This window comes from Corapipo altera, unplaced genomic scaffold (genome assembly GCF_003945725.1).
Source record: "Corapipo altera isolate COAL_440 unplaced genomic scaffold, ASM394572v1 181b, whole genome shotgun sequence".
Classification (NCBI taxonomy): Eukaryota; Metazoa; Chordata; class Aves; order Passeriformes; family Pipridae; genus Corapipo; species Corapipo altera.
The window spans coordinates 2,077,343-2,102,877 of record NW_020884963.1 but is presented as its reverse complement, the minus strand read 5'-3'; the positions used below and the strand labels follow the sequence as shown (position 1 = coordinate 2,102,877).

Sequence of the window (25,535 nt, the reverse complement as noted above, 5' to 3'; positions counted from 1 at the left end):
TGAAGAAAGTCAGGTAGTAAAGTATGTCTGAAAGGAGGTGTCAGAGGCTGGACCAGGCTGTGCTTGGGGGCACCCAGCAATGGGATAAGAGGCCATGGGCAGAAAATGATGCCCAGAAATTTCCACCTGAACATGAGGAAGAACTCCTTCCCTGTGCAGTGACCAAGCACTGAACAGGTTGCCCAGAGAGGATGTGGAGTCTCCCTTGCTGCAGATATTCCAGAACTGTCTGGACACATTCCTGTGCCATGTGCTCTGGGATGACCCTTCCTGAGGTGGGAGACCCTTCTCAGATAACACACTGTGGTCCCTTCCAACCTGAACCATTCTAACATTCTGTGTTTAATTAAAAAGTCTGAATCACACAGCACTGAATAAATGTTATACAAGGTAAAAAACTTCCCTACCAAAACAGAAGGGGGAAAATGGCAGCTCCTAACTTTGAAGCTAAAAATACCATTACAGCAAATTCCAGTGTGTGACACCTCCTCTGGGTGGCAGAGAAAGAGAAACCAGTTCCTGTGCAAACAAACTTAGAAAGATGCAAACATAGAAGATGGAGAATCAGGAAGAATTGGATAACTACAGTGTAAGCTCTCTTCCACAACTGCAGTGATCCCAATGATTGTGACTCTCCAGAGTCCTCTTCCAGAATAAAAATGAGCCAAAACACAGTGTCAAACCCTAGAAACCCCTTCAGGGCTTGGGCTGGTTGGAATGAGCCAGAGTTCATCTGTTGCTGGCCACCTGCACTGCAGCAAGGAAAACCAGATCATGTCCAGCATCACATCCCCTTGTTTCAGGGGAGCAGCCAACACTGAAAGCTCTCTCCTGTAAGAGCTCTTTCTCACAGGCTTCACAGCAAGGCTATGACTAAACACTGGGTCATAAAACAGCCTGACCTATGTTAACATAAAAAACAGGTTCTAATGACTAAATGACACAAATCCAGTTTTACTAGCACAAGTCCTCCCTCTCCAGATGTGAGCAGCTGTTTCTCTAATTCCCTTTTATTTTTAAGTGCTGGCAGCCATACAGCTGTGTCACAGGCAGACCCCTGTGTGCCTGGGAGGCCAGGGAACAGCCTGATCTCCAGCCAGATGAAAATAAAATTCATTTTCAAACATCTGCTCAAACCCATTTTTTTCCCCTATAACAAGCTTTAAACAACCCCTCTACAATCCCAAATCTCTCAGCCTCCTCAGCTTGCTGCTAATACAGGCCCTTGGGTTTGGAAAACCAGCCATACCACAGGCTGACCTCTTACAAACCAGCCAAGCCCAGCTCAGCATCATATTCCCAAACTCCAGTAGGCACAGGCAGGCAACAGCCCCTTCCACAGGTCTGCCTGGTGTAAGCACAGGCTGGTGCTACACAACAGTGTCAAAGGCTAATGCTTTCAAAAGCCCCCTGACAGGTCTTTGCAAGCCCAAACTTGCTTCACTACATCTGCTCATTTTCTTTCAGTCCAGATTGGAAGTGGTTGCAATTAACTTTTACAGTTCAGAAGCAGGAATTGGGTCCAGAATACTTGGCAGAAAAAAAAAAAAATCTACTTGAAAACTAAGTGCTGAGGAGTTCCAGACTCACATTACAGAGGAAACAGGGAAGAAAAAGTGGTGTTGTGATGGCAGTGTAAAACTGCAGGTGGGAAACAGCACAGGAAATTTTGAAATAGATGAAAAAAGGCTTCAGTGTCCAAGGTTGACATGTCACAGACTATGCAAAAGCAAAGTTCTGAGCAGTTTAGTGGGCAAAGGCTCCTAAGAGAGCAGAGCAGAGAAGGAAGAACAGCAAAATAAGCAGGCAAAGGATAATACACTAAAGATGAGTACATGGAACTTGCTTGGCCTTGTGGATAAGAAACAACCAAACCACACCGGCACCTCTGTAGTCTCCTGTGCAGACAGGAAAGTAGATGCAGCAGATCTCAGTGCAAATCAGCACCCATGTGATGTACAGAGGGGCTCCCCACAGTGATGCCCTGTCCTCTGGGGCACTGCTACTGACCCACAGCCTGCAGGCAGCCTCCAGCTCCCCTCAGCCTTCCCTCGCTGCACATCCAGACCTGGACCTGCAGGAAAATCAAGTGACCTGCCACGAATTTCAGCCAATTCACCACCAACTCAACTGAACTTGCCCGGGGCAGCAAAGACAGTGACAATGCCCTTTGCTCCATCGTGCCTCTCCTGCTTCCACCCCTGTCCAGTGTCTCCAGTCAGCTCTTCGAGCTCCACTCTCCTTTTGCAGCTGCTGCTGCAGCAGCCAGTGCTGGCCTTGGGCAGCCAGGCCAGGGTTGCTCACTAGATGGCAACCACCACCAAAGCACTGACTCCAGAGTCCTGGGTAGCCTCTGCCCACGCAGATCCTGGCAGGACAAGCTCAGGGCAGCGGCAAGAATTCCACGTGGCCGCAGCAAACATGGGGAATGCTGACTGAGGAGTGCCTGCAGGCAGCAAGGGAGTTGGTTTTACCATGTTGGCTTCTCCAAAGCACTGCCATAAGGAAATCAGAGGGCTGGATGAAGGCTCGAAGGACAAACAGGGACAATGCTGCAAACCTGCTCTTAACAGTGTGAGGCAAAGGAGAGGCCTTTGCCCACAGGGCACATACCAAAACAACCTCAGCCAAGATGCTGCAGTTTCAGAAGACAGATGACTTCCAAAAGTTGAATTTTCAAACTACAGCAACAGGGGTGTGAGGATGAGAGGCACAGAGAGCACCCCTGCACTCAGATCTGCCTTTCACACCTTCCACATGCACAGAGACCATAAATCATTTCTGATTACCCTGAAGATGAAACTTAAGAGATAATTTGAAGCATCTGATAAAGAAAGCAGGGACTTGGATTCACTCCATGATTTATTCTCTACCATCGTGGTTCTTTTCTTTTGAGAACAGGCTGGAACTCTGCCATCTGCTGCCACTCATTTACTGCTTTCTTGCCCTGACATTGAACAAGGCAGCATTTCTCTTAATTAAAATGAAAGCACATGGCTGCTGGACAAGACACAAGAAACCTTTATTACAGAACCTGAGATGTAACAAGGCAGGAACTCCCAGCTCCTCAGTTTCAAAGTTAAATCTCTCCTCTTAAGCCAGATTGCCTTAAGAAGCTCCAAGAAAACCAACAATATTTCCCACTGGAGGAACTTGTGAAGGACAAGGAATCAGTTCCACCTGTATTTGAAGCAGGGTCAAAGTGCTGCTGCATAACTTGTATTTGAACATCCCCAAGCTCAAGATCTGATGTTGGGGTCATTCCCTTAACTAAATTCAACAGGAACAGAATCAGCTTCCCAATAAGTCTGCAAGATGTCCCTACCTAGTTTTATAGGTACTAACAGGGGCTTTTTGGGAAAAGAAGATAGTGGAGGTGCCTGTGGAGTCAGAGGTGGTAAGATCAATCAGCAGACAACTGTCACATTACAGAATTAGTACAAGGACAGAAAACAACTACCAATTGTTCCTTCAGATCTCTGGAATTTATCTTGTGAAAGAACAGAATAAAACAATATTAAGCTGAGGAGAAAAGAGTCAAATCTGTGTCTTCTATAGTTCTGACAGGGTGAATTATAAATATAGTGCAAGAAAAAAGTTTATGGGAGGACATGTGTGGGAGAAAGCAGAGCTAATGTAATCACAGAATCAATTTCTAGCAAAAACTCAATCCCACTGTAAGTTATCTTCTCTCCTTACTCTCTCCTGTTTCCTGAAGCTACTCAGGTTCCTTCTTCACAGATGTTATCTGATTATGCTTTAAAATGCCCCAGCAATGAGGTTTGTATTGATCTCCCTGCAAGGCCACCCCAAAGCCTAAAAGGCTCAAAATTGGGCTCTCCCTCCCAGCCCACAATGTCCAAGCAAGCACAGCCCTAGCTCTCCTCCCAGCTCCGAGGGCACTTGTTCCCAGCCACCCCAGGAGGTGTGTGGGACCCTCCATGCCCCAGGCTGGGCTTTAGAGCACACAGTACCTGGTACCAGCCACGGCCCCATCATTCTTGCCCAGGGGCTCATCCAGCTCCACACCACACCACTCCCCCTTGGCAAAATCCGTCTCTCCCACGTAGCGAACGACTCCCGTCTTCGTCCCACCAACCTGTCGGAGACAAGGAGTTGAGGATTAGAGCATGGACACCAGGGGACTGAAGCTGGGACAAGCATGGAGAAAGGGGGGCAGGACATCAGTATTTTCTGTTTCAGATCTAATTAAAGCAGCAGATAGTTCTCACACCAAGTTCTCCCAGCACTAAAGTTGTCTCTCCGATAACTACAAGCAAATTGATGAGCTCCCACTTCTGGGACTGCCTCTGTCTGGAAGATGTCAGAGCAAATAGAATGAAAACATATTTCAAGGTGTCAACTAATTGCAGCAAGTTACTTGTGAGGCCAGGAAGGAGTTTAAGCCCTGCAGGCACAGCTCATACCTGCCTTGTGTGAAGAACCATGATCTGCACTGACAGGTTTTCAGCCCTGTGCTCTTCCAGGTGCCAGTTCTGGACACTGCTGGGACAGGACATCAAAGGGACAGCTGAGCCAGGAAGCCTTTAGCTTGCTCCCACACAAGGTTTGCTAAGGATGTAGGGAACTGCTCAAAACAGAGGTGTTTTGCACAGAAAAAGCCTCCACTTTTACCTACACTTCCTACAGCAATTCCCAGCGAGATGCAAAGCAGAGGGGCTCAGCTCTCTGCCAGGTTTCCTCCAGCACAGGTTTTTTTCCCCCCTCCACAGAAAATTAGGAATAAATCACACCTTTTCCTCCCATGTGTATAATTAAAGTCTCCAGCGTGCTGAGTAGATTCAAGAAGGGCACAAGTCAGGAACCTTTGGAGCTCTGTTTTTATCACTGCTCTGAGAGCACATGGCACTGAGCAGCAGCTGCCTCTGCCTTTGCACTAAACACCTCTACTTAAACACTTGGGATGAGAAAAAGAAGATGGAAAAAGTAGGAGGGTGGTTCTAAAGGTTCCTACTTCTAGTAAATCAGCATATGATCTAAACCTTTTTTAGCCTATCTCTGCTAGAGCCTAGGTTCAAGGAAGAAAGCTTAAAAATACGTTTAAAATTCAATTTGCCACTTCATCCTGAATGACTTGCAGTTAGTAATTTTCTTAATATTAAATTTAACATCAACAGGTATCAACAGAGTAATATTCTCCTACAGAAAACAGTGACAGTCAAATGCAGAAATCTCCAGCTTCGTTTATTCCAGGGCAGGGTTGTTAGATTTACCAACTGTGAATCCCTAGAAGTTGCTTATGCAAAGGAAAGAGAGTTTTCCCAGACTAAAAATAACTGCACCTTAATGGACTAACCAGCACAGCTCCAAAGTCTGGGTCCTACCTCAAATCCTGAGAGGATGCAGAGTGCAGCTTGAGTTAGTCTGGAATTTCTCTCACTAGGGATTCAGAATGTTGTTGCTTATGGAAAAAAAAAAACCCTTGATGATGTTGTTCTCTTTGCTATATAATAGAGAAAAACATTTGCCAGCAGGAAAAGGATCACAAGGAAACTTTCCGGTCCTACACTGTGCCCAGGGTAAAAAGTTGACTCAATTTCAGCATTGGGCACTTGGCAAGTTACTGATTTGAACAGTGGAATTCTTTACCAATCACTCACAGTCAAATGCCAGTCCCCTTTTTGATTGCCTTGAGTTTATACAGATTTAGCCCCTTAATATTAATGCACTGATTTAATGTCATTCTAATACATTTCTTTAGCTGCAAGTTGAACTCAATATAGGTGTCATTAATCTTAATGTCATTTATAAGAAACTACCATTGATGGTGTGCCCCCTCAATTTTATTTTTATTGAGTCTTAATTCCAGATATTGAGTCACATTTCCTTCACCAAGCCAGATGATCCCCAGAGTCTCATGTAAACCTTATAAACCTTATGAGTCCCTCTATCAGTGTGACTGGGGCATCTAATGGGGGGAGGTGTCACACTCCTCTGCCCACACAAAGGACCACTCAGTTATGTCCTCATCAATACTATTTGAGGAAGGTGTTTCCATACAGGAGAGTAAAAACCTATCCCTGTTGACCTGATAAACACATTATCTAATTATGCCAACACCAAAACTGTGCAGTGAGAGGGCAGGTCACACTCCCATCTGAAAGCCCCACATCAGCCAAGGCTCTAAGTGCAGCTCAGGTCCAACACTCTCCCAAACAGCCACGTGATTCCCTGCTTCCAGAGCAACTCATTCTACTTTCTCTGTCAAGCATTAATTATTCTGCCATCCTCTCTATAAAACACACCCCTGCCATACAGCAACACGTTCCGCCCCAAGCCAGGACGGACACATCTGCTCTGCGACAGCCTGGGCTCCCCACAGAGCCAGTATCAGGCTGTCACACTCACATGCCAGCACTGAACCTTCTTGCTCAGCTTCCCATCTTTTGGCAGGCAGGCAGAAACTCTGATGGATGAAGAGCCCAGAAAATTCATCCGACTCAGACGTGCAGATTTATCGAGCCCTGATAATCTGCTAATGCCACTAAAATAAGTGATGCTTTTTGGAAGAAACCAGCTGGCAGGTTGTGTGTGGAATGGACTCATCAGAACAGAACATTTGCTTCTATCAGACCCTTTAATAAATCAGAGGTAACACCCTGGGAGAGGGTACAGGGCAGGGAGGTTAGCAATGGCAGGGGATAACTCATGGGAGCACACAGCCATCCCTCCTGCCCGTGCCTGGCTTGGATACCCCTATCCACAACCCAGGTGTGAACAGCCATCCATGCTTGGCTGCTATGGCATTAACACAACAGCCATCATCACGCTGCAGACCAGAGGATTTCCTCCCAGAATATCCCAGATTTTCTCTGTGGAGAACTTGTCTGCATCTCTCAACCTGGCACATTAATCAGTCACAGCCACATCTTCAACGTGCCAAGTGCCCAGAGTGAGGCAAGGACAAACTGGAGAGGGTAACTCATCCCTTTGCTAAAGCCCAACACAGCACAGAATTAACAAGGCTGCCACCCATCTCAGTTCAGACACGTCATGGCTTTTAGAGCTGACAAGTTTTGCTCAAAAAGGAACAAAACTCCCAAAGCTTTTCTGAGATGCCTTTAATAGTTACCTTACCAAAACCATTGTTGAGATTATTCATGCCCAAGAGAATAGGATTTTACCAAATGTAAAGTGTTAACATGTTTTTTTGGGAAAAAAAAAAAAAACAAACTCAAACCAAATAACTAACAATAACAAAAATAAACCAAAAAGCAACTAAAAATAGCTCTTTCTTGAAGCTCCAACAAATGGAAACAATACTGACACAGTAAAATTAGATTGTTTGTTTGCTTGTTTGGGGGAGTATTTTGACCAGCATCAACATTCCAAGTTTCTCCACTTCAGGTAAAACCACTTCTGATTGACTTTAAACAAGCTTGTGGTGGCCCATCCTCTCCAGCTGGATTTGAGCAGCCTTGGAGCCACACTCCTCTGAGTTCTTGGAATGCTCAAATCAAAGACCATCTTCCTGACTTGTCCCTTTCTCAGTGAAACATCCAGTAGTCTCAAAAGACAGTTTTAGGCTTGACCTTCACAAGAAAATGAAGTCAGGAGTATTTAGCAGGTCTGAGTCTTAACTGGTGAGTCAGAACAGCACCGTGCACTCATGGAAGGACATCCTGCCAGTTGTAGTATCACTAACATCATGTTTTAGACTAGGTTCTTCTCATCGAAATGGCAAAATTGGATCCAGACCAGTATCCCAGGGCTGAAAAGACAATGATGTTAATCCTTCCAGTCACTGCCTTCGTCGGAGCTGCAAATACATAATTTGAACTCTTTACCAAATTAGCAGCAGGCCATGTCTCAATCTGGCTGCTGTGAGCCAGGCCCCTCCAGCCTGTTTGCCCTTTTCTCCTCATGGACTCCCTGCTCACCCCACAGCAGCTTCTTGCTCCCAGCAAGAGCCTTTTGGGAGCAGCCCTCACCCCAAGGCCTGTGGGTAATGCTCTGCTTCAACACACTCCAATACTGCTCAGTGAGAAAAGAAACACAAAGTTCTCTGTATCACTCAGGCCAGCAGGGACTGCCCCCCACCACGTCCTGCATGTTCAGGGGTCAGCAGTGGCTGAGGCGCCTGCCTGAGCACATCCCCGCAGAGATGATGTTTGCTCCCTGCTTAAAATTCTAGTTTGCCCCTTGAAGTTATTTTCAAAGCATTTCCACAAGACAGTGCTGCTGCCCAGAGGGTGGAGGTGGGAACACTGAGTGCCTGGCACATGGACATGCCTTCCCTGCAGGGCTCCTGCCCTCAGCCCTGGCAGAGCTGGGAGACTCTCCCTCTGCTCACCTGTGGGAAGAGAAAGGAAGGGGATGAGGGAAAAGGGCAGACATGGGATACTTGCTTTACCCTGTGGACCTTCAACTACTTTCTGTATGCAGCACATCAGCTTATTCCACCTTGGATGGTACCAACAAGAACTTGGAAATCCCCTTTACTGGACAAGTGCTGCTTGCTCCAGTTTGAGCTGTACCTGCAGGCTGTATCCAGTTCGTAAACTGGAACAGCCATCCTTTCCCTTGAGGATAAATGGTGGGGATTTTCCCCCTCCCCTACACTCATCCACTCAGACAAGGAGCCTATTTCTAGCCCAACCTGAGAGAGGCAGGAGTTGTGTTCTCCCACCACACATAATTTAGCTCGTCCAAAAGCACTGATGGTTGAAAATTACTGTACAACACTTGATTTACAGAGGGTGATTTTGGCAGCAGCACAGGGGTGTGGGTCCAGCCATTACAGATCACCTGAAATAATGACCTGTAGGTCAATAGGTAAATGCACACACCTATGGGAAATGTGGCCATCACTTACTGGGGCCAATGTTCAGGACTGGTGGGAAGGTGGAGGTGTAGCTTGTGGTCAGGTTTACCTATAAATACAACTTACTTCAGGTGCCATCCAACCATCAGCAGTTTCATCTGATCAGATAAACATCATGTCACCAGGTGTGACAGAACTGGCTTTTAGGGTGAGGGGAGAGACAGACAGCCACGAATTACAGGCCAGCTCTCCGTGTGTGAAGCTACAGGAATTTTTATAGTTTCTTTTAATCCAACCACTTATCTTTGTGCCTTCCCATCCCCACAGCACAAGTCAGCATTGCACAGCAATGAGTCTGACAGCTCTGCTGATGCAAGACATTTCTGTGCATTTATCTATCAGGCACCAGCGAGAAAATAATGTCCTAGGGAGGTGGTGTAAGAGGAAAGCCTGGAATTACAGCATCCCCTCCTGGGGCTGTCTTGGACACAAAGTCCACCCACATTAATAACACAGTTTGCTCCACCACAGGCCACTTACAGTTCCTATTTAATGACAGACATTGCACTCAGCAGACAAGGGCCAGGCAGTGCCTCAGCCCAAATGAATGGTTAGGAGGGTGTGTGCACAAAGAGCCTCAAAGGGTTCATGTGGCCACAGGGCAGGGCAGTTGCTTTGGGCTATTTATTTCCCTCTTTGCTTCACTGCAGTCCCAGGAAATCACAGAAACACAGGATGGTTTGGGTTGGAAGGGACCTTAAAGCTCATCTCGTTCCACCCCCTGCCATGGGCAGGGACACCTTCCACTATCCCAGGTTGCTCCAAGCCCCATCCAACCTGACCTTGGACACTTCCAAGGATGGGGCAGCCACAGCTTCTCTGGAAAACCTGTGCCAGGGCCTCCCCACCCTCACAGAGAAGAATCTTTTCCTGATATCTAACCTAAACTCTGTCAGTCTGAATCCATTCCCCCTTGTCCTGTCACTACACACTCTTCAGCGACTGCCTCCTATAGCAAGGAAGAGCCCCAGCCAGGAGTCCTAAATGGTTTCCTGTCTCTCGAATCCTGCAAACAACCAGAACACTGCACTTCCCCCTGCCTGTCACAGACCTCCACAGGGACAGAGATCCATCACTCCCACACTCCCATGCAAGGTCTGAGGCTCTGTTGTACTGCTACACTCTCTGGTCATGACACAGCAGTTGATGGTCTCCTTATGGATGGAGCTGCAAGCAGGCAATGGAACACTTAAAAACACCTTTCCTGAAAAGTCCTGCCTTGGTAGAGCTACAGAAGAGGGTCATTCTTTCTTTGCTGCCTGGTTTGCAATAAAGGAATATGTATGGTGATTGTGAAGTCCACACAGGAGCATTGCTGCACTTCTCAGAGCCCACAAACTGGGAGAGCTCCAATGGTTAACCAGGAAAAACAGGGCAGGAATCCTTCCTTCGTGACACCTCACGTGCCTTCACAGCAGCTGTGCTTCAGTCTCAGCCACTGAAATAGCTCAGAGAGCTTGTGGCAGCAAAGCAAGGAGCTGTCTCTGCCCAAGGAAAAGGGATTAGGCTGGAATTCTCCTGGCCAGGGAGCTTCTCATGAAATGGTTTCTCACTCAGGTGGGTAAAGGCTTTCTGCAGCTCTGGGCTGGCCAAGCAGGGCTGGGGCAGGAGTGTGCAGGGGGGATGCTGAAGAAAGGACATGATTAGTTTATCCTGGCCCTTAAACAGCCTTGTTTATCACTACGTTTTTGTACTGAAGAGCACAATCCTAATTAGGAGACAGAAGGATGGCTGAAGGGCAGAATACCTCTATTAAGAGGATTTTTTGGTTTAATTATTTTTTATTTAGGCTGACATATAGAATACAGCCACCTTCTTACCAACCTTCTTCAGAATGCAACTACATCTAGGGTGGAATGAGTTCGGCTACTGACAAAGCCCCCCCCCCGTCCAAAGAATTTTCTCAGGAAAAAAACAACAGCAGAAATTCCTCACAGGCAGAAAATGCTCAACTGCTCCATTCCTCTGTTTCCATCCCTTCTTCCCCTGCAGAAAGGCAAAAAATCAACCTCACTTTAACAGAACTTCAGCAATTAACACTATTTGGGAAGCTCCATTCTCACTAAAGCAAAGGTTAATTGTTCCACATTCATTTGTCAGACTTCAGGAGATGAGTTCTACAATATTAGGGTGGGGTTGTCATCTCTTTAATGCAATTTTTACATCTCCAGGAAAAAGTCTGAGTTAGAGTGCCAAAGGCAAATATTATCTAACTCTTCTAATGGAAAGCTAAAAGTCACATTTTGCAACTGCTGGAGAGGCAGAAAGGGCCTTGGAACAAAGTCATTGAAAAGCAAAAATGTCTTCAAGCTATAATAGACTTTAATGAAGTTAAAGAAAGGCACCATCAGGAAATGACCAGACTGCAGAGAGCCAGGTGTCCATCTGGCAGACCTGGAAGGGTCCTCTGCAACCTTGTGCTCCATCCCCTGAGCAATCACTTAAAACACGTGTCCTGCCTCACTTGAAAAGCCTCTGGTGGATCCCATCTGCCTAAAAGCCACCCCTCAAACAAAAAGACAGTCTTTCAGAAAAGCAAAGACTAAGAGTAATAAAGACAACTAAAACTGTACCAATCCCTAGAGAACAAGAGCAAAGATTTGCTCGGGGAATTTGAGGCAACTCGGGTTAATTCAGAATTATTGTTTATGTATTCAAACACCAAACATGATTAACTGACATCTCCATTACTAAAAACAAAAAAAAAAAGCCAGCTGCCAAGCCAAGCACATGTGAATGAAGCATAACAGCAAATTATTTCTTCTTGTTATCTGTTCTTTTCCTGGATCTCTATGACTGTGTGCAAACAATTCCTGATGTTGCTGTAAGCTGAGCATTCCTGCTAGAGCCAGTGAAAGGCTGAGCTCATTCCAGACTCGCTCTTTTTGGAGCCATTTATTACACTAACAAATCATAGCACAAACTTTACCTAATAACATTGGAGGGGGGACAAATTAGCAGGGAGGGAGGGATTTTGAAGGATGCACCTTCATTAAAAAACAAACAAAAAACAAAAATCACCCCCAAAACACAACTGAACAGAAGCCAAAGGGAGAGATGCCAACAGGCTGCATTGCCTGGCTATGCCAAAATCTCAATCTGTGTGGGCCCCACTGAGGTGAGCAGAGTGTTCAGTGGACAGATCCTGTCTTGGTGAGCTTATGGACAGGAGAAGAGAGGGGTTAAACAAGTCTGGAGAAGGTCATTCCATTGCCTGGTTGGTTCAGAAAGAACAGAGCCAGGTTTACCACAGATTTTATATTCTGTAGTTTGCCTTCTATGACTGCTGCTACTAAAATCTTAAGTTCTCACCTGAGCACTCCCCCCACTCCCTGCAACAGGTAAAGGAGAAAATGGGAGCAAACAAACTGATCAAAGGAAGACAGATCCCCAGGGTAATTTTTCCCCACGTGTGGCTGCTTTAACACACCGAGATGAACCCACCAGTGCTCGCTTAAACAGAGAACAGTGGTGCCACATTTCCCTGCCCACCCCTGTCCCAGGGCAGCAGGGAAAGCAGCAGCTTTGCTCCTACCAGGGATGGGGAGAGAAGAGAGGCAGACTGATGAAGTAAGCAAGCAGACAGACCCTTGAGGATATGTCAGCTCCTGCTGTGACACAGAATGCAATGCACATTTTTGGGAAAATTTGAGAAAGTAAAACTCTCATCTCTACAAACCTACATGTTCACAGTAGGTTTACTAACCATCAACCAGCGGGCACAAGCAGAACCAATCTTCCCTTTCTTTCCACTGAAAATAACCAACTTTAAATTGTGTATACTTTATTTCCCACTAAAATGAAAACTATTGGACAACCCAGCAGTTGTCCCAAAAGGACATTTGAGACTGGCTCTGACAGTCCTTGCACACCTCATTTACATTGGCTGTGGAGCCAGTTCTACCAAACCCCTGTCATTAAACAGATGTCCAGTCTGTCTACACTCTCCCACTACCACTGTTGGTATTGGAACCAGGTGCCCAAAAAAGGAAACACTGTGTAGATAACTTTAAATGGGAGCCAGATTACCCAGGATGTGCAAAGACTCACCCTCTGCAACCTGTCATCGCTGTTGGTCAGTCACCCTCAGCTTTTAGATCCAGGGATGTTACTGGGGATACAATCACAACAGATCTGTGCTCAAATGCTTGGCTCTTCCAATATTTGATATCACAATATGCATCTGCACACTAACAAAACTAAACTCTCTTCCAGAGCTGCAGCACAGAACTCAGTCCTCCTGGCTTTGACATCTTCCTTTTCCATCTCCACAAAAGCATTGCTCCTTTGCTAGGACACAACTGGTGACAAGCTTGCTGGCAAGCTTCCAGTAAGCCATTCCTAGTGCAAGTGTGGCATTTTGGCTTAAAGTCATCAGGTACTCTATTTGAGACAATGAAAATAACAGAAACCAGGTGTGAGAACCCACCCAGTGATCTCTCCCACAGTCCCCCCTTTTGTAAAAGTGATTGCAAGTTCACTTCTGTACAGGAAAGGAGTTAGTGTCACATCTGACATATAAAAACTGAACTACCAAAGCAGAGATTCTTGCAAATCCTTGCTGAGTAAGTACAGCAACAAGACACTGCTGCAAATTCCTCAAAAGCCCCAATAATACAGACCATTATGGAGTATCACTGGATTAGGACATAATAATCAATGATTTTTCCATTTCTCTCATGTTTCAGTTGCTCTCTCTGACCTCGTTTCACTGCTCAGGACTTCAATACAAGAGGTGCTCTGGAACAAATTCTCTTGCACCAATGTGAAAGACAGACAAATCCAGAAGATGCAGCATCCCAAATAAAAGTGAACGCAGAAGTTTGATGCCTGCTTGGCCCAGGCATCTCCCAAGACCACGCTCCATCCCACACCTCCCCACCAACCGCGTCCGACTTTTGTGCCATCCTGAACCCGACCAGGAACGCTCAGGGAGGGGACAAATCCTTGTCAAAGGGGGAACCCCACGATCAACTCACCAGCACACGATCTCCAAGCCGTAAGTCCTTCTCCCCCTTTTTCACAGACCCGCTGTCCGAGAGGTTGGATCCGGACTCGTTGCCCGTCTTCATGGCGCTGTTCAGGACGCTCTCCCGCAGCGGGATGACGCGAGTGGAGAGAGGCGGCGTGGCCGTCCCCGAGTGCAGCGACAAGTTCTGAGCCGTCAGGGAGTCCACGGAGGGGGCGTCGCTGCCCGAGCCCTCGGCCACCGGCTGCCGCGTCAGCTTGGACGGTCGCGTAAAAATCCCCTGCAGCGGCTGGCACTCGAAGTACCGCACCCCCCCGACGGAGCCGTCATTCTTACCCACCGGGTCATCCAGAACAACCCCTGCCCACTGGCCCGGAGCAAACTGCGTCTCCCCAAGATACTGGATCACTCCTGGCTTCACTCCGTTCACCCAGACGCGTTCGCCCACCACGAAGTCTCCCAGGAAATCATCGCCCACCTCGGCGACCTTCGAACCCGACTTCTCGGCGCTGGCGGTGGAGGCGGGACCCTGCTTGTGCAAAGGTGAGCCTGTGAATCAAGGGAAAAGAGGTTTTGGTATGAGGAGGAATCCTAGAAGGCAGCCAAAACACCAGGAAAGGTCAATTACAAAAAGGAAACATCTGGGACAACAACTTCGGTTGCAGGTTTACACCCGGTGAAGGTTAAGCCTGAGCAACCCCGTTACTCACACATCTTCCTTGGCAGGAAAGCAAATCTGCACAGAAACCTCCATCTGCTGCCCAGTTTCTGCAGGTTTCACACAGAACACACAGAAACAACCTCATGTCTTCACCCTCCTTTACAATGCCCACCTACCCCAGCTCGGTCACAGCCCCAGAGGGAATTTTGCGTGGCAGCAATTAGTGCAAATAAGCTTGAAAGCACAGGAGTGGTGGGTAAGTGCTTATGGATTAAAAGGAGCCCAAGGAACTGCTGCTTTGAAAAATAATTCCAGAGTCATCTTTTTATCCAAAAAAAAAAAAAAATATAAAAGAAGAAAATAAAAATGAGAGTGAGGCACCGATGTTTTAGTACCTGGTGCTATGAGAACTCCCTGTGTGTGGATCCAGGAAGCACTGAGAGTCCCACCGAGGGCACTAATGGCTCCTGTGGGATGCCTTCACAAATTCCTTGCTTTCCCCAGCTGCTGCTGTGCCCTTTGCTGGAGCAAACCCAGGAGTGAGCAGACACCTGGGGTATGTCCAATATAAACAGCATCTCTCTAAACAGGGAGCATCCACAAACCTTCATGCACGGCCTTCCAGGGCGGTAGGTTGGACACTGAACTCCATAAAACCAGCAATAAAGAGCACTCTTATTGCAGCATCAGCCCTCCAGCAATGCTCTGCTGCCTGGAACAAGGAAAACTGCAAGGATGCTGGATCTCACTGTCCTGTTCACACTCTCCAGCACACCCTTGATTGGCCAAACTCCCCATAACACACAAGGAGACCCTTAAGTAAGTGACTGGTGTCTGAATGGGAACAGAGTCAACTGGAGCAAACAAGAAGCAGTGACTCAACTCTTGCTGACCTCAGTGCCAAACTCTCTTATCACAAACTTTGGGCCCCAGGGGAACAAATGACAAGGACATGTGGACTTCATTAAAAAAAGGGGGAGGTTAAGTAAAGCCCCAAAAGAAACCACACATTGAGGAAATAAGCTTGCAAAATAAGATCCAGCAAGTCATACACCACAGACCTTCAGTCATCCTCAGCTCTCAGTAGCACTGAGGTCCCACACAGCTGGTGTAGGGAGTGTTGTGCAGGAGACTTGCACCATAAAAGCTACCTGGACTCCTTAGTAAAACTTTAGGCTGAAATTTCTGGGTGCCAACAACCAGAAATGCCTAAAGCACACCCAGGAAGGAGTTTTTGCTACCAGAGAAGGCTGACAGAGGACACCCAAAGCAGCTGCAGAGACAAGGCAAACTTGAGTGCTTATGTGAAACGAACTGTGAAACTTGTTCAGCCTCAGCCATCACTGTGGCTCAGTCCACAACACTTCAACAGCTCTTTCACAAGTAATGGGCTTGACAGATCAGGCTCAGCTCCTAGAAAGCCTGAAAAACAAAAAAGCTCTCAAAGCAAGATACTTCAAAGCTTTGCAAAAGGTCTAACACCAGAAGAAAGAAAAGAGCACCAGGACTTCAGCAAATAGCTTAAGAACTTAGTTTCTGCTAAAACAGATTAAAAGTTTATGAATATTGAGAATATTGAGAGATGAATATTGACACTTTGGTTCACATTAGACTCCAGAGTCAACACTTGACAATTTCTATGGCATAACTGCAGCAGTTTGTGGCTCCTGGAAGTAAGCAGGACTTCTGCCTGTCTAAACCTTATCTGAACAAGGAGAGAGAGCAGTAGATAAGGCATGACTGTACAAACTCCCTTCACGAACAGGATTCTCCTCCAACCTGCTCTCTGGGCTTGGTGGGCTGGGGCTGGAAAAACTCTTGAGAAGATCAGCCAAGGGGGGCATGCACAGCACTGCACATGGGGAATGTCCAAGAGACCCATGATGGGCACAGGAAGGGCAGTAACATAAATACTGTTCCCAACTGAAAAGGTTGGTGGCAACAAGGACCGTGGTGCTCCCAGTGGAGCTCAGCCAGCTCCCTGGGAGAAACCTTCTCCCTTGGGTCCTGCTCTGAAAGTTTTCCTCCACCTCTTGTGTTCTTCATTAACTTTTTTTTGAGGGGGCAAATGTCTGACATTCCAGCTTATCTCAGTGCCATAAAAGACAGTATGCCAAGATGAGCTCCATCAGAGGGACAGCATTACATCCAAGAAACAGCTTCACCTTAGGAAATGAAAACCAAAGGCTATAAGGATGCTTAGAGCTGTCTTTACAGAAGACATCAAATATAAAGGAGTGGGAAGGAATCAGGGCTCCATAAGCAGAAAATAAGGCCACCTTTGTCATTTCAATGCTTAATAGCACAAGAGAATAAAGCAGTCAGATTATGAACCAGCAAGTCATATTTTAAAAACACTCTAATAACTACGGATGGCTACAGAGGTTTATTGCCAAAAAAAAAATATCTGTGACAAGTATGTCTCTCCTATCATGGGTATAAGAATAAATTAAATCAGAAACACAACTTACAGCCTGTTTTCATGCTCAGCAGAGTGCCCCAACACGCAGATCTCATGGCACTGACGTGTGACACACCATGCCAAGGACAGCCAAATTCAACCTACTGTACAGGGAACTGTAATCCCATGAAATTTGGGGGGCTCTGCATCCATATTCACAAAAGATGAAAGTTGTTTTTCTAGTCTTACTGGAGCCTGACTTTCGGCACACTGGCGGTTCTTTATTACAGGGTTTGGCTAATGATCAAGATACAGGTCACATTAGCTCTCACAAACACCTCTGCAACGTGGCTGGGATAAGCAAACCCTTCAGCAGCAAAGCCCAAGCAAAGAAAGGCAGGAAGGCTGCCCAAGGCTGAACAAACACCACAACAGGATTTAAAACCACATCCAGACTCACCGTGTTTCACTGCAAGAAAAAACACCCTCAAAACTGACTCATACCAGAAAAAAAAAAAAAAAAAAAGAACAGTTCATTTGATTCTTGGTGCAACGTTGTGTTCCCCCAAAAAAGCCAAGATTTTAGTGAAACTTTACACACTGTTCATTTTAGGTGCCTGTCTGACAGGCAGGGCTGCTGAACTACAGTAATTACAACTCCTCAGGGAAACAATCCCATTCCAGGCTCCCGAGCAGTGCAGGCAGAAGCATCGTTATTCCTGAGTATGAGATGAATTATTCAAAAATATAAATGTAAGTGAGGAACTGCCTGAAGGTTCACCTTCTTTATTATGGCCATCTAGTAGAAACTTGGTGTTCTACATGACCTTCACTGCCCACATATGGAATAACCACAGAGCAGTTAATAGGCTTTTGTGCACCAGCTTTTCAGAGAAGCCAAGAGACACCATGATCAGGCTCAACTCACTCTTCATGGCTTTAGGTCTGATGGACCCATTATCTAGATGGCCAGACAGCATCCAGAATAGTCCATGTAGAGTAAATTCTGATCCACTTCAGTGGGTACCTGATCACCAGCCTTTCAGAAGGAAAAGGGAAGTAACGAATAACCTGTCTTCAATCCCATGGTTATTTTAGGATAGCCCAAAACAGGCATCGATGGTACTGCTCTGACAGACCTGACATCTGGAGAGACCCACTCTCCAAGCACCTCTTATAGCTTAGGGGAAAGCCACCCAAGAGTATTACCACCCAGGACTCCTGAGCTTTCCCAGCCTGTAGGCACCTAGGGAGCTGGTCTGTGCCTGTGTCACTTGGATTTGCTGTTTCTGGAAAAGAAAAATCATCTTGTTCTAGTCGGACTCTCCAGATAAACACCTGCAAGTTCCAAGAAACTCACTAACAGCAAAGCAAGGGTCCAGATCTAAGGTATGAAACTGAGAAGAGTTACTCTAGAGAAACACACCCAACAAAACAAACAGAGTATTTTCTACTTCAACCCTCCCATTACCTGGTGATGCCGATCAAGAAGCCACAGGAACTCTCTGAATGTCACTATCAGGCATCTAACTCAGCAGCTCACCTGGAAGCCAGTGATGGGGAAAGCTCTTCCTGCTTGGTCCAGGAGGATGTCCCTGTGCTGCTCAGCCCAGCACAGACCTCACTTGCTACCCAGGACTGTGACAGCAGCTCCTGCCTCCCCCTCTTGCTGGGACCAGGCTCCGAGACACAACAGGCAGTGAGCAGGATATCTTCCACTTGGGCTTTTCAGCTTTACAACCCTATTGTGTTCATTAGCCAACTCATTCTTTTCAGTGTAAATGGTTTTCCTGTAGGTCACAGCGTTCAGGGCTGAACAACAACTTGTAAATCAAAGTGACACACAGCATCCACTAAATGCACATCTTATCCAGCTCCAGTCTCTATTATTTTCCCTTTGGTTTTCACAAAGCTCACATATGATGCATTAACCACCACTGTGGCAGACCTGGTGCTTAGGACCCGTTCTGCAAACTCATCCCAGCAGTTTTAGGGGCCCAGAGTGACAGGGTACCCCACACTGACAGGGCACCAGTACTCCAGGAGTCAAACTATAATCAGCCAAGAGCTGGAGAGGTTAAAAGGTTTAACTGAAGTTTCAGCCTGTTCACATGGTTCTTGTTACTGTGTCAATGAAAGCCATGTGTCTAAAATCCGTGGAAGAGCAAGGACTTCTGCAAGCAGAGCACGGACTTCTCCAGCTCTTGGAAATGTCTGCTGTGGGAAGGGGTGAGCAGAAGCTCTGTACAGTACAGAAGCAAGAAAACCCCCTTCAAGAAAGCTCTGGAAGTTGAAGCAGGAGGATCAGCAGGAATAACCTTCTCTGCAGGATCCCCAACAAGACATTCAGCCTCATGCTATGTTTAAGTGCCATCCATGTTCACTGAATCCATACATCCCCTTACTCCCTCCACATCTTTCGACCTCCCACAGCACTCCAGTTGCTCATTTCTTATCACCAAGCAATTGAAACAAAGGGGAAAGGAAACTTGTTTCTAAAGTGGAGGAGGGAGAGGAAGAGAGGAACAGTTTAGCATGAGAAGCAGTGCACAGTGAGCGCTGCCCGTGTATTTCCTACTCCCTGCAGAACTCTTTTGTAGTCTTACTGCTCCCGAGACACATGCCAGGCACCCCAACTGCCAAAGGACTCAGAAATGCAACAGCCTGTTGGGTTGCCATGGGAATCAGGAGACAGGCAGTTAATTGATAAAATGGAGGCACATTAGATTTAAAAGAAAGAGGGGGGGAGGCGGGGAAAAAAAAAAAAGAAAAAAGACATATACCAGAGTAGCATCTCATGCCAGGAAGGGAGGGAGAAATGAGAACACAAATGATATTTACCAAAGGGCTTTACATTGCCCATAGGAGAGGTCTTTTCTATTTTAATTTTCAGAGGTTTTTGCCCTTAAACCCCCACCACATCACAAGACAGCCTGACATGCAGCACAGAGCTGCCCATCCACTCCCAGGCTGCATTCCCTCTCCATGGCAATCAATAACCTTCTCATCCACTAACCAGCAAGAAAAGCTGCACCAGCCTGGCAGAAGTGTCACTGTCACAAGACTTGAAGACATTTCACCCTCATGTCACTGGCCCGTGCTGTAGAAGCCACTAACCTGCGACAGGACAGCCACCCATGCAGCTTGTAAGCATCTCAAAGTGCAGCCCTGCAACCAAAGCAGTCAAAAGGCTTTTGGTACCAGCTCTACCCCTCCCAGCCCGGGCAGGGCTTCAGGACAGTCCCGTGACCAGGGGACTGTAATGCCCATTTGAAGCCAAGATGGATTTTGTCAGCTGGAAAATCCCACTGCTGGCCACAGGGGTGCCAGCTAAAAGGAATAATGCCTGGTTTTCCTGCCACAGGGATTAAGTGAGAGCCTCAGAGGCACTGGGACAGCCTGGCTCACTGCTTGGTTCATTGCTCAGGCAAGGTGGGGATGACAATCAGACACTGCCCCTACTCAGGCTGCAGCCTGTGCTCAGGGCACCAAACATTTGTGGTGGATGATACTTTCCAGTCCAACAGATCACCACAGTCCTCTCTGCAGGCTGAAGGTGTAAGACAACAGGGTGTTGCCCTTATCAGCTCCTGGTGCAGTGGTTTTTACCTACTGATTTACACTGCAATTACTATAAACTTACCTGGGTCTGTTTATAGAGAGCCATCTCATCTCCAAGCATAATACTACAGAAATTCACTGATGGAGAACAGAGTTGATCAGAACTTCCCCTCAGAGAAGGTAAGGGAGGACAGTCCAGAGCATCTGCTGTCAGATTCAAACCTCAGTCCCTACGACCTACAGCAGCTGGTCTAACCAGGCAAGAGAGAAGGCACAACCTGCTGCAGCTCCAGGAGCTGCCACCTGCCCAGGGAGACAGGGATTCTTCCCTTGGCAGCGTCAGGAGCAGCCACACAGGCAGGGACAGGGCCTCCCACGGGAGAAGGGCTGGTACCTGCTGCCTCCACGGTGCTCTGGGAGGGTGAGGCCTCACCACATGGAATTTCTAGGCTCCCACACAGCGACTGGAACTTCTCTAAGCAGCTTGGATTACACAGACATGACGCTGTTGGCAATCAAGTGAAAGCCAGCCCACTCTGCCATACCCAAATCCAAATGATCGAGCATAGCAACGAAGCAGCTGTTTTCTGCAAGATTTATCACAGCCCTTTCAAGCAAAAACAGAGAGGGAAGAGGTGCCTGCAAGAGAAAGCGATGCTTTGCAGGCAATAGCTGACTGCCTGGCAGCACACTGGGGGAGGAAGGAGCCCCAGAGATTTATGGCTGACTTGGAAACAACGACTGAAAGCTCTGCAAGTTCAAAGCCGAAAAGCTGGGGCTGTAATCAGGCACAGAGGCGAGCTCTGCATCTGGCACCCTGGAAATCTACTGCCCCTGCAGTTTCCCTGGAACAACCCCCATGGTGTGGATATTAAGATGTAATACAACTTCAGCATCACTGGCTTTAGCTCCTTTGAAGGGAGGAGACAATCAGAAAGACACCTGTGACAAGGAGAAGGAGGAGACAGTAAGAAAGTGAACGAGAATTACAACTGAGCGAGCAAAACCCAGTGAGAAGCACTGCAAAGCTGCCTCACACTGAACTCAAGGAGGTGCCCACTGAGGCACATATTTGCCTTCAGAGGGGCAGCTGGGAAAAGCACTGAACCTCAGACAGACGTCCCAGACAAAGGCTTTCTTATAAAGGTCTCATTCAAGAGGCTGACTGGTACAAAATCTGCTCTGCCACAGGCGAGATGCACATTCCTGGTGCCCACCAGAGATGGGAGGGGTGGAGGACCCAGGGGTTTACCAGCTACGCTAGATCAGATCCAGTGTAATTCTGAAAAGAAACAAACAGCAAAGCTATGTATTTAGGTGTGAGGATTTGAAGTTTGTTTTTTTTCAAATAAACAATGGTATTCAATGAGATATGCAAAGCAGATTGGTTTTGGCAGCACAGGGCACAAGGGAGGCGAGTGACTAGTAGAAAATGCACAAGGTTTCTTTCACTGAGGGATAATTAACTTGCAGCATATGGATGGATCTATTCATCTCAAGATTACAGTCTTAATTTTTATATAATTATTATTTTTAAAACTGTAAGTATATTGATTCAACATTCATGCTTCAATACACTATTTAACATTTTTTTAGTCTTAAAATAGGTTTCATCTATCACCTGTGGAGCAGCTCCCTGTTTTCCCAGAATATAATGAAAATAAAAACCGCACAGTTTTATGGGTGTTGCAGGTTTAACAAAAAGAATGGAGCACCCTTGTCTCCTTCCCCAGCTTGTGCCAACCCCCATCTTTAGAAATAACTTACAGACACATTTGAAAATCTAGAGTTAATAAACCCTGGGTTACTATGTTAAAGTAACCCAGCGTGTATTACAAAATAGTACAGGCTTCATTCTTCCTTAAATAAATAAAAAAATCACTTCCAATAGAGAATATTCCACTTGGAAGCATTACTCACTTTACTCACCTCAGCTTATTCTAACTAGAAAATATAGTTTTCCATTCAAACAAGCCATGTAAAGATTCATTAAGTCTTGTTCCACTACGTTAAAGTAACCCAGGGTGTGTTACAAAATAACAGGCTTCATTCTTCCTTAAATAAATAATAAAATCACTTCAGCTAGAGAATATTCCACGTGGAAACATTACTCACTTTATTCACCATAGCTTGTTCTGAATGGGAAACTATACTTTCTAGCTAAACAAGCCTTTAGCTGTAAAGATTGACTAAGCCCTCTCCCACCAGCCCCACATCCAAACTGGGTGTGACTACTACGAGACTAAAAGGAGCATTAGAAAGCAGTCTGAGGTAGCCCATGAGACAGCCCTGAGAGCAAGAACACCAACTGGGAGAGAAATACTTACAGGGGAGGCTCCTACCTGGCACAGTGAGCTTCCTTCCAGCAGCCCAAGCGACGTACGGTGCCGCACAACTCCCCCCGAACCACCAGCACTCACACGCGGCCCCGGCTCCCTGGCTGCGGAGCTGCAGTCACACCATATGTTCAGTTCTCTATGAATCTAGCACAAGGCTGGCTTCTTGGGGTCTTTTCTTTCCAGAGAAGCAGGGAGAAGCTCAGGAGGGAGCTCAGCCTAAGCCCGCCGTGCCCGCAGCCCCCGGCACGCACACACGTGCACAGCTGCGCGCGGTTCCTCGGGCTGTGGGAATCTAAGGCACAAGTGTGGTTTCAGGGCTGTTATGAGGGAAGTGAGGACAGCTGCTCTCAGTGAGCTGATCCGATGACAAAAAAAGAGAGAAAAGGAGGCAGACACAGGTCTTTAATGAGACGTTTATTAACGATTTCCCAGGCAGAGCACTAGCACGGAGAGAGGAGCAGTCTCGGGACACCTCCTGAACTGGAGAGATTTATCTTGAGCACCAAACACTATAAGGAGCAGCCAAGCAAAGCACAGTGCTCTCTCACCACCAGAAAAAAAAACAACCAAACAAACACAACAATCAAGCAGTAGGGTTTTGATATTTCACAGCCTTTTTAAGTGTAGGAATTTTGCTTGGGCATCATTCCCACATAAAACCCACCTGGATGGACTCTGGTGCCATTGCTAACCAGCTATGGCACTGACAGGAAGAGATGAGCAGCCAAGCAGTACATTGCTCAAGCAGGTGCACACAGAAAGGCCACTGATTTATTCACTCCAAAATGATGGCATTAGCTCCCTCCCAATAAAATGTAAAAGAGAAGGTACCAAAAAAGAGCCCAGCCTGGTCCAGAGAGTAATTATTGCTTTCTGATCAGAATGGAGTCAGACCAGGGGATCAGCAGCTCCCTGTATAGGGAATGTGATGCAGAAGTTGCTGTGTGTGCATAACTCAGTGTATTTACTCTCAGGACATGACCTGAGCAGCCATGCACAAGCAGAGTGGCAGTACCTCTAGCAATGCATGGGAAAGGAAGATTAAATGACCAGGAGAGAACCCAGCTCAACTTAGACTTTGGCATAGACTGCCTGTGGGCACAGTGCTTACTCCAGCTATGGAACAAGCATTTTAACCCTCTCACACATCCTCACAGTGCTCAGTGATCTGGTTACCCCACTCAAGTCAGATAGCTCAGTGCAGTGTTTTACCTGCTGTGACAGGTGATGAGCTGTGCCACTCATACCTGTGCTCCTGCTGCACTGTGAGCACTTCAGAGACCCACGTGTCCACAGCTCAGACTTAAAGCATCCTTCAGGTCAAGCCAGGGGTATATTTGTGCAAATGGAAGCTGCAAGCTCAGGCAGAGAGTGCCCTGCTGGCACCTGAGAATCTTCCCTGTGCGAAGGGTCAGACGTAGCAACAGACCACAGCAGTGAGATCTTCCCTCCTCTTTCTCTCTTGACTGATGACCACTTCTCATTTCTACCTGATGAATCACAGAAACATTTCCGAGGTACAAACACAAGCTTTTCTCTGAGTTTCTGATATTACTTTGCTCTGCTTCCCTCTGGCAGGAATTGGGATAATCTCCACAGCAATTGCTCTTTGCAAGAGCTCTCTGCTGCAGCTGTGAAAAGTGTTTTCCCATGTCCTCATGTATTTCCCTCTGCCTGCAGCTGTACTTAAGAGGAAAGGTACAAAAATTTAACACCTGATGTGTAAAAATGAAGGAGGATGCTTAGTCAGCTCCTTATCTGCAGGCTTAGTGGTTGGTTTTCAGTGCAACCAGCCACCCTGGGAGACAGCAGTTTGAACCACTGGGATGGTACCAGCACACAGACAAGCACCAGGCTTTCTCCCTTGTATGTATTCTTTTCCTCTCCTCAGTAGAAACACGACATCAATACAGTTACACCATCCCTTTGAGTCATCCACCCAACTTGCCTGAGAAAGGGACACTCCTGGAGCCATCTGCAGCACCCCAGGATCCCCGGGGAACCGTAGGAGAGGTAAAGACCAACATCTCATAATTGCCAAGCAAACTTGTGCACAACCCTGGGGCTGCACTGTGCTGAACACAGTTTGATTCATCACTCCATCAGCCATTTATTCCTGCAGCCATACATCCAGGCACAGAGCAGGCCATACAGCACACAATGGACTGATTGTACACAGCCCCACGCTAGGCAGAATGCAGAGTTTGTTGGGCTGGTTTTGTTTTGCCTAATCTAATAAAAAGGATATTTGAGAGCAGATTAACACTGAGTCATCTACTTTATTTTAAATATCTGGCTTAAACAGCTAAGTATCCAATTCAAAAGGCAATGAGCTCGAACATGCACCATTTTCAGAAAAGCCAAGTCACCTATTTGCAGCGAATGCCTAATCTTTTTCTGAGAAAAACACAATCATGATCCAGATCTGACCCTAAAAAATATGAGCTATGATACAAACATAGAACCCCACGGCAAGTGTTCTCAAACCCAACAGCTCCAAGTCTCAGTGATCACCAGAAATGCCACGTTACACCATTCCAGGAGTGGTGGTAGGCGAAGTGAGCAGCAGTGAAGGGTGGGAAATCCATGATGTGAAGTGAGATCACAGGCAAAGCTGTGGGAACTAACTGGTTGAGCTGCACTGAAGTCAGCACAGGGTCCCACCAGGCACCCTGACTACCCCTGAGCACACAGTATGCTCCCATCCCAGTACCCCTTACTGGTGTGAAGGGCTCACATGTGGACCATCCCTCTCTCTC

General features: G+C 46.9%; 1 protein-coding gene across 5 annotated transcripts in view; it reads right to left on the bottom strand.

The window, feature by feature from the left end:
• Positions 1–25,535, bottom strand: part of CLIP2 (CAP-Gly domain containing linker protein 2) — a 75,451-nt gene that overhangs the window by 24,236 nt on the left and 25,680 nt on the right. For all 5 annotated transcript variants that reach the window (XM_027664439.1, XM_027664437.1, XM_027664441.1 and 2 more), the window contains 2 exons: positions 13,825–14,363; positions 3,975–4,099 (listed from right to left, as the gene is read on the bottom strand). In XM_027664439.1, the coding sequence (XP_027520240.1) occupies positions 3,975–4,099; positions 13,825–14,363 (664 nt within the window). The remainder of the gene's footprint in view (positions 1–3,974; positions 4,100–13,824; positions 14,364–25,535) is intronic.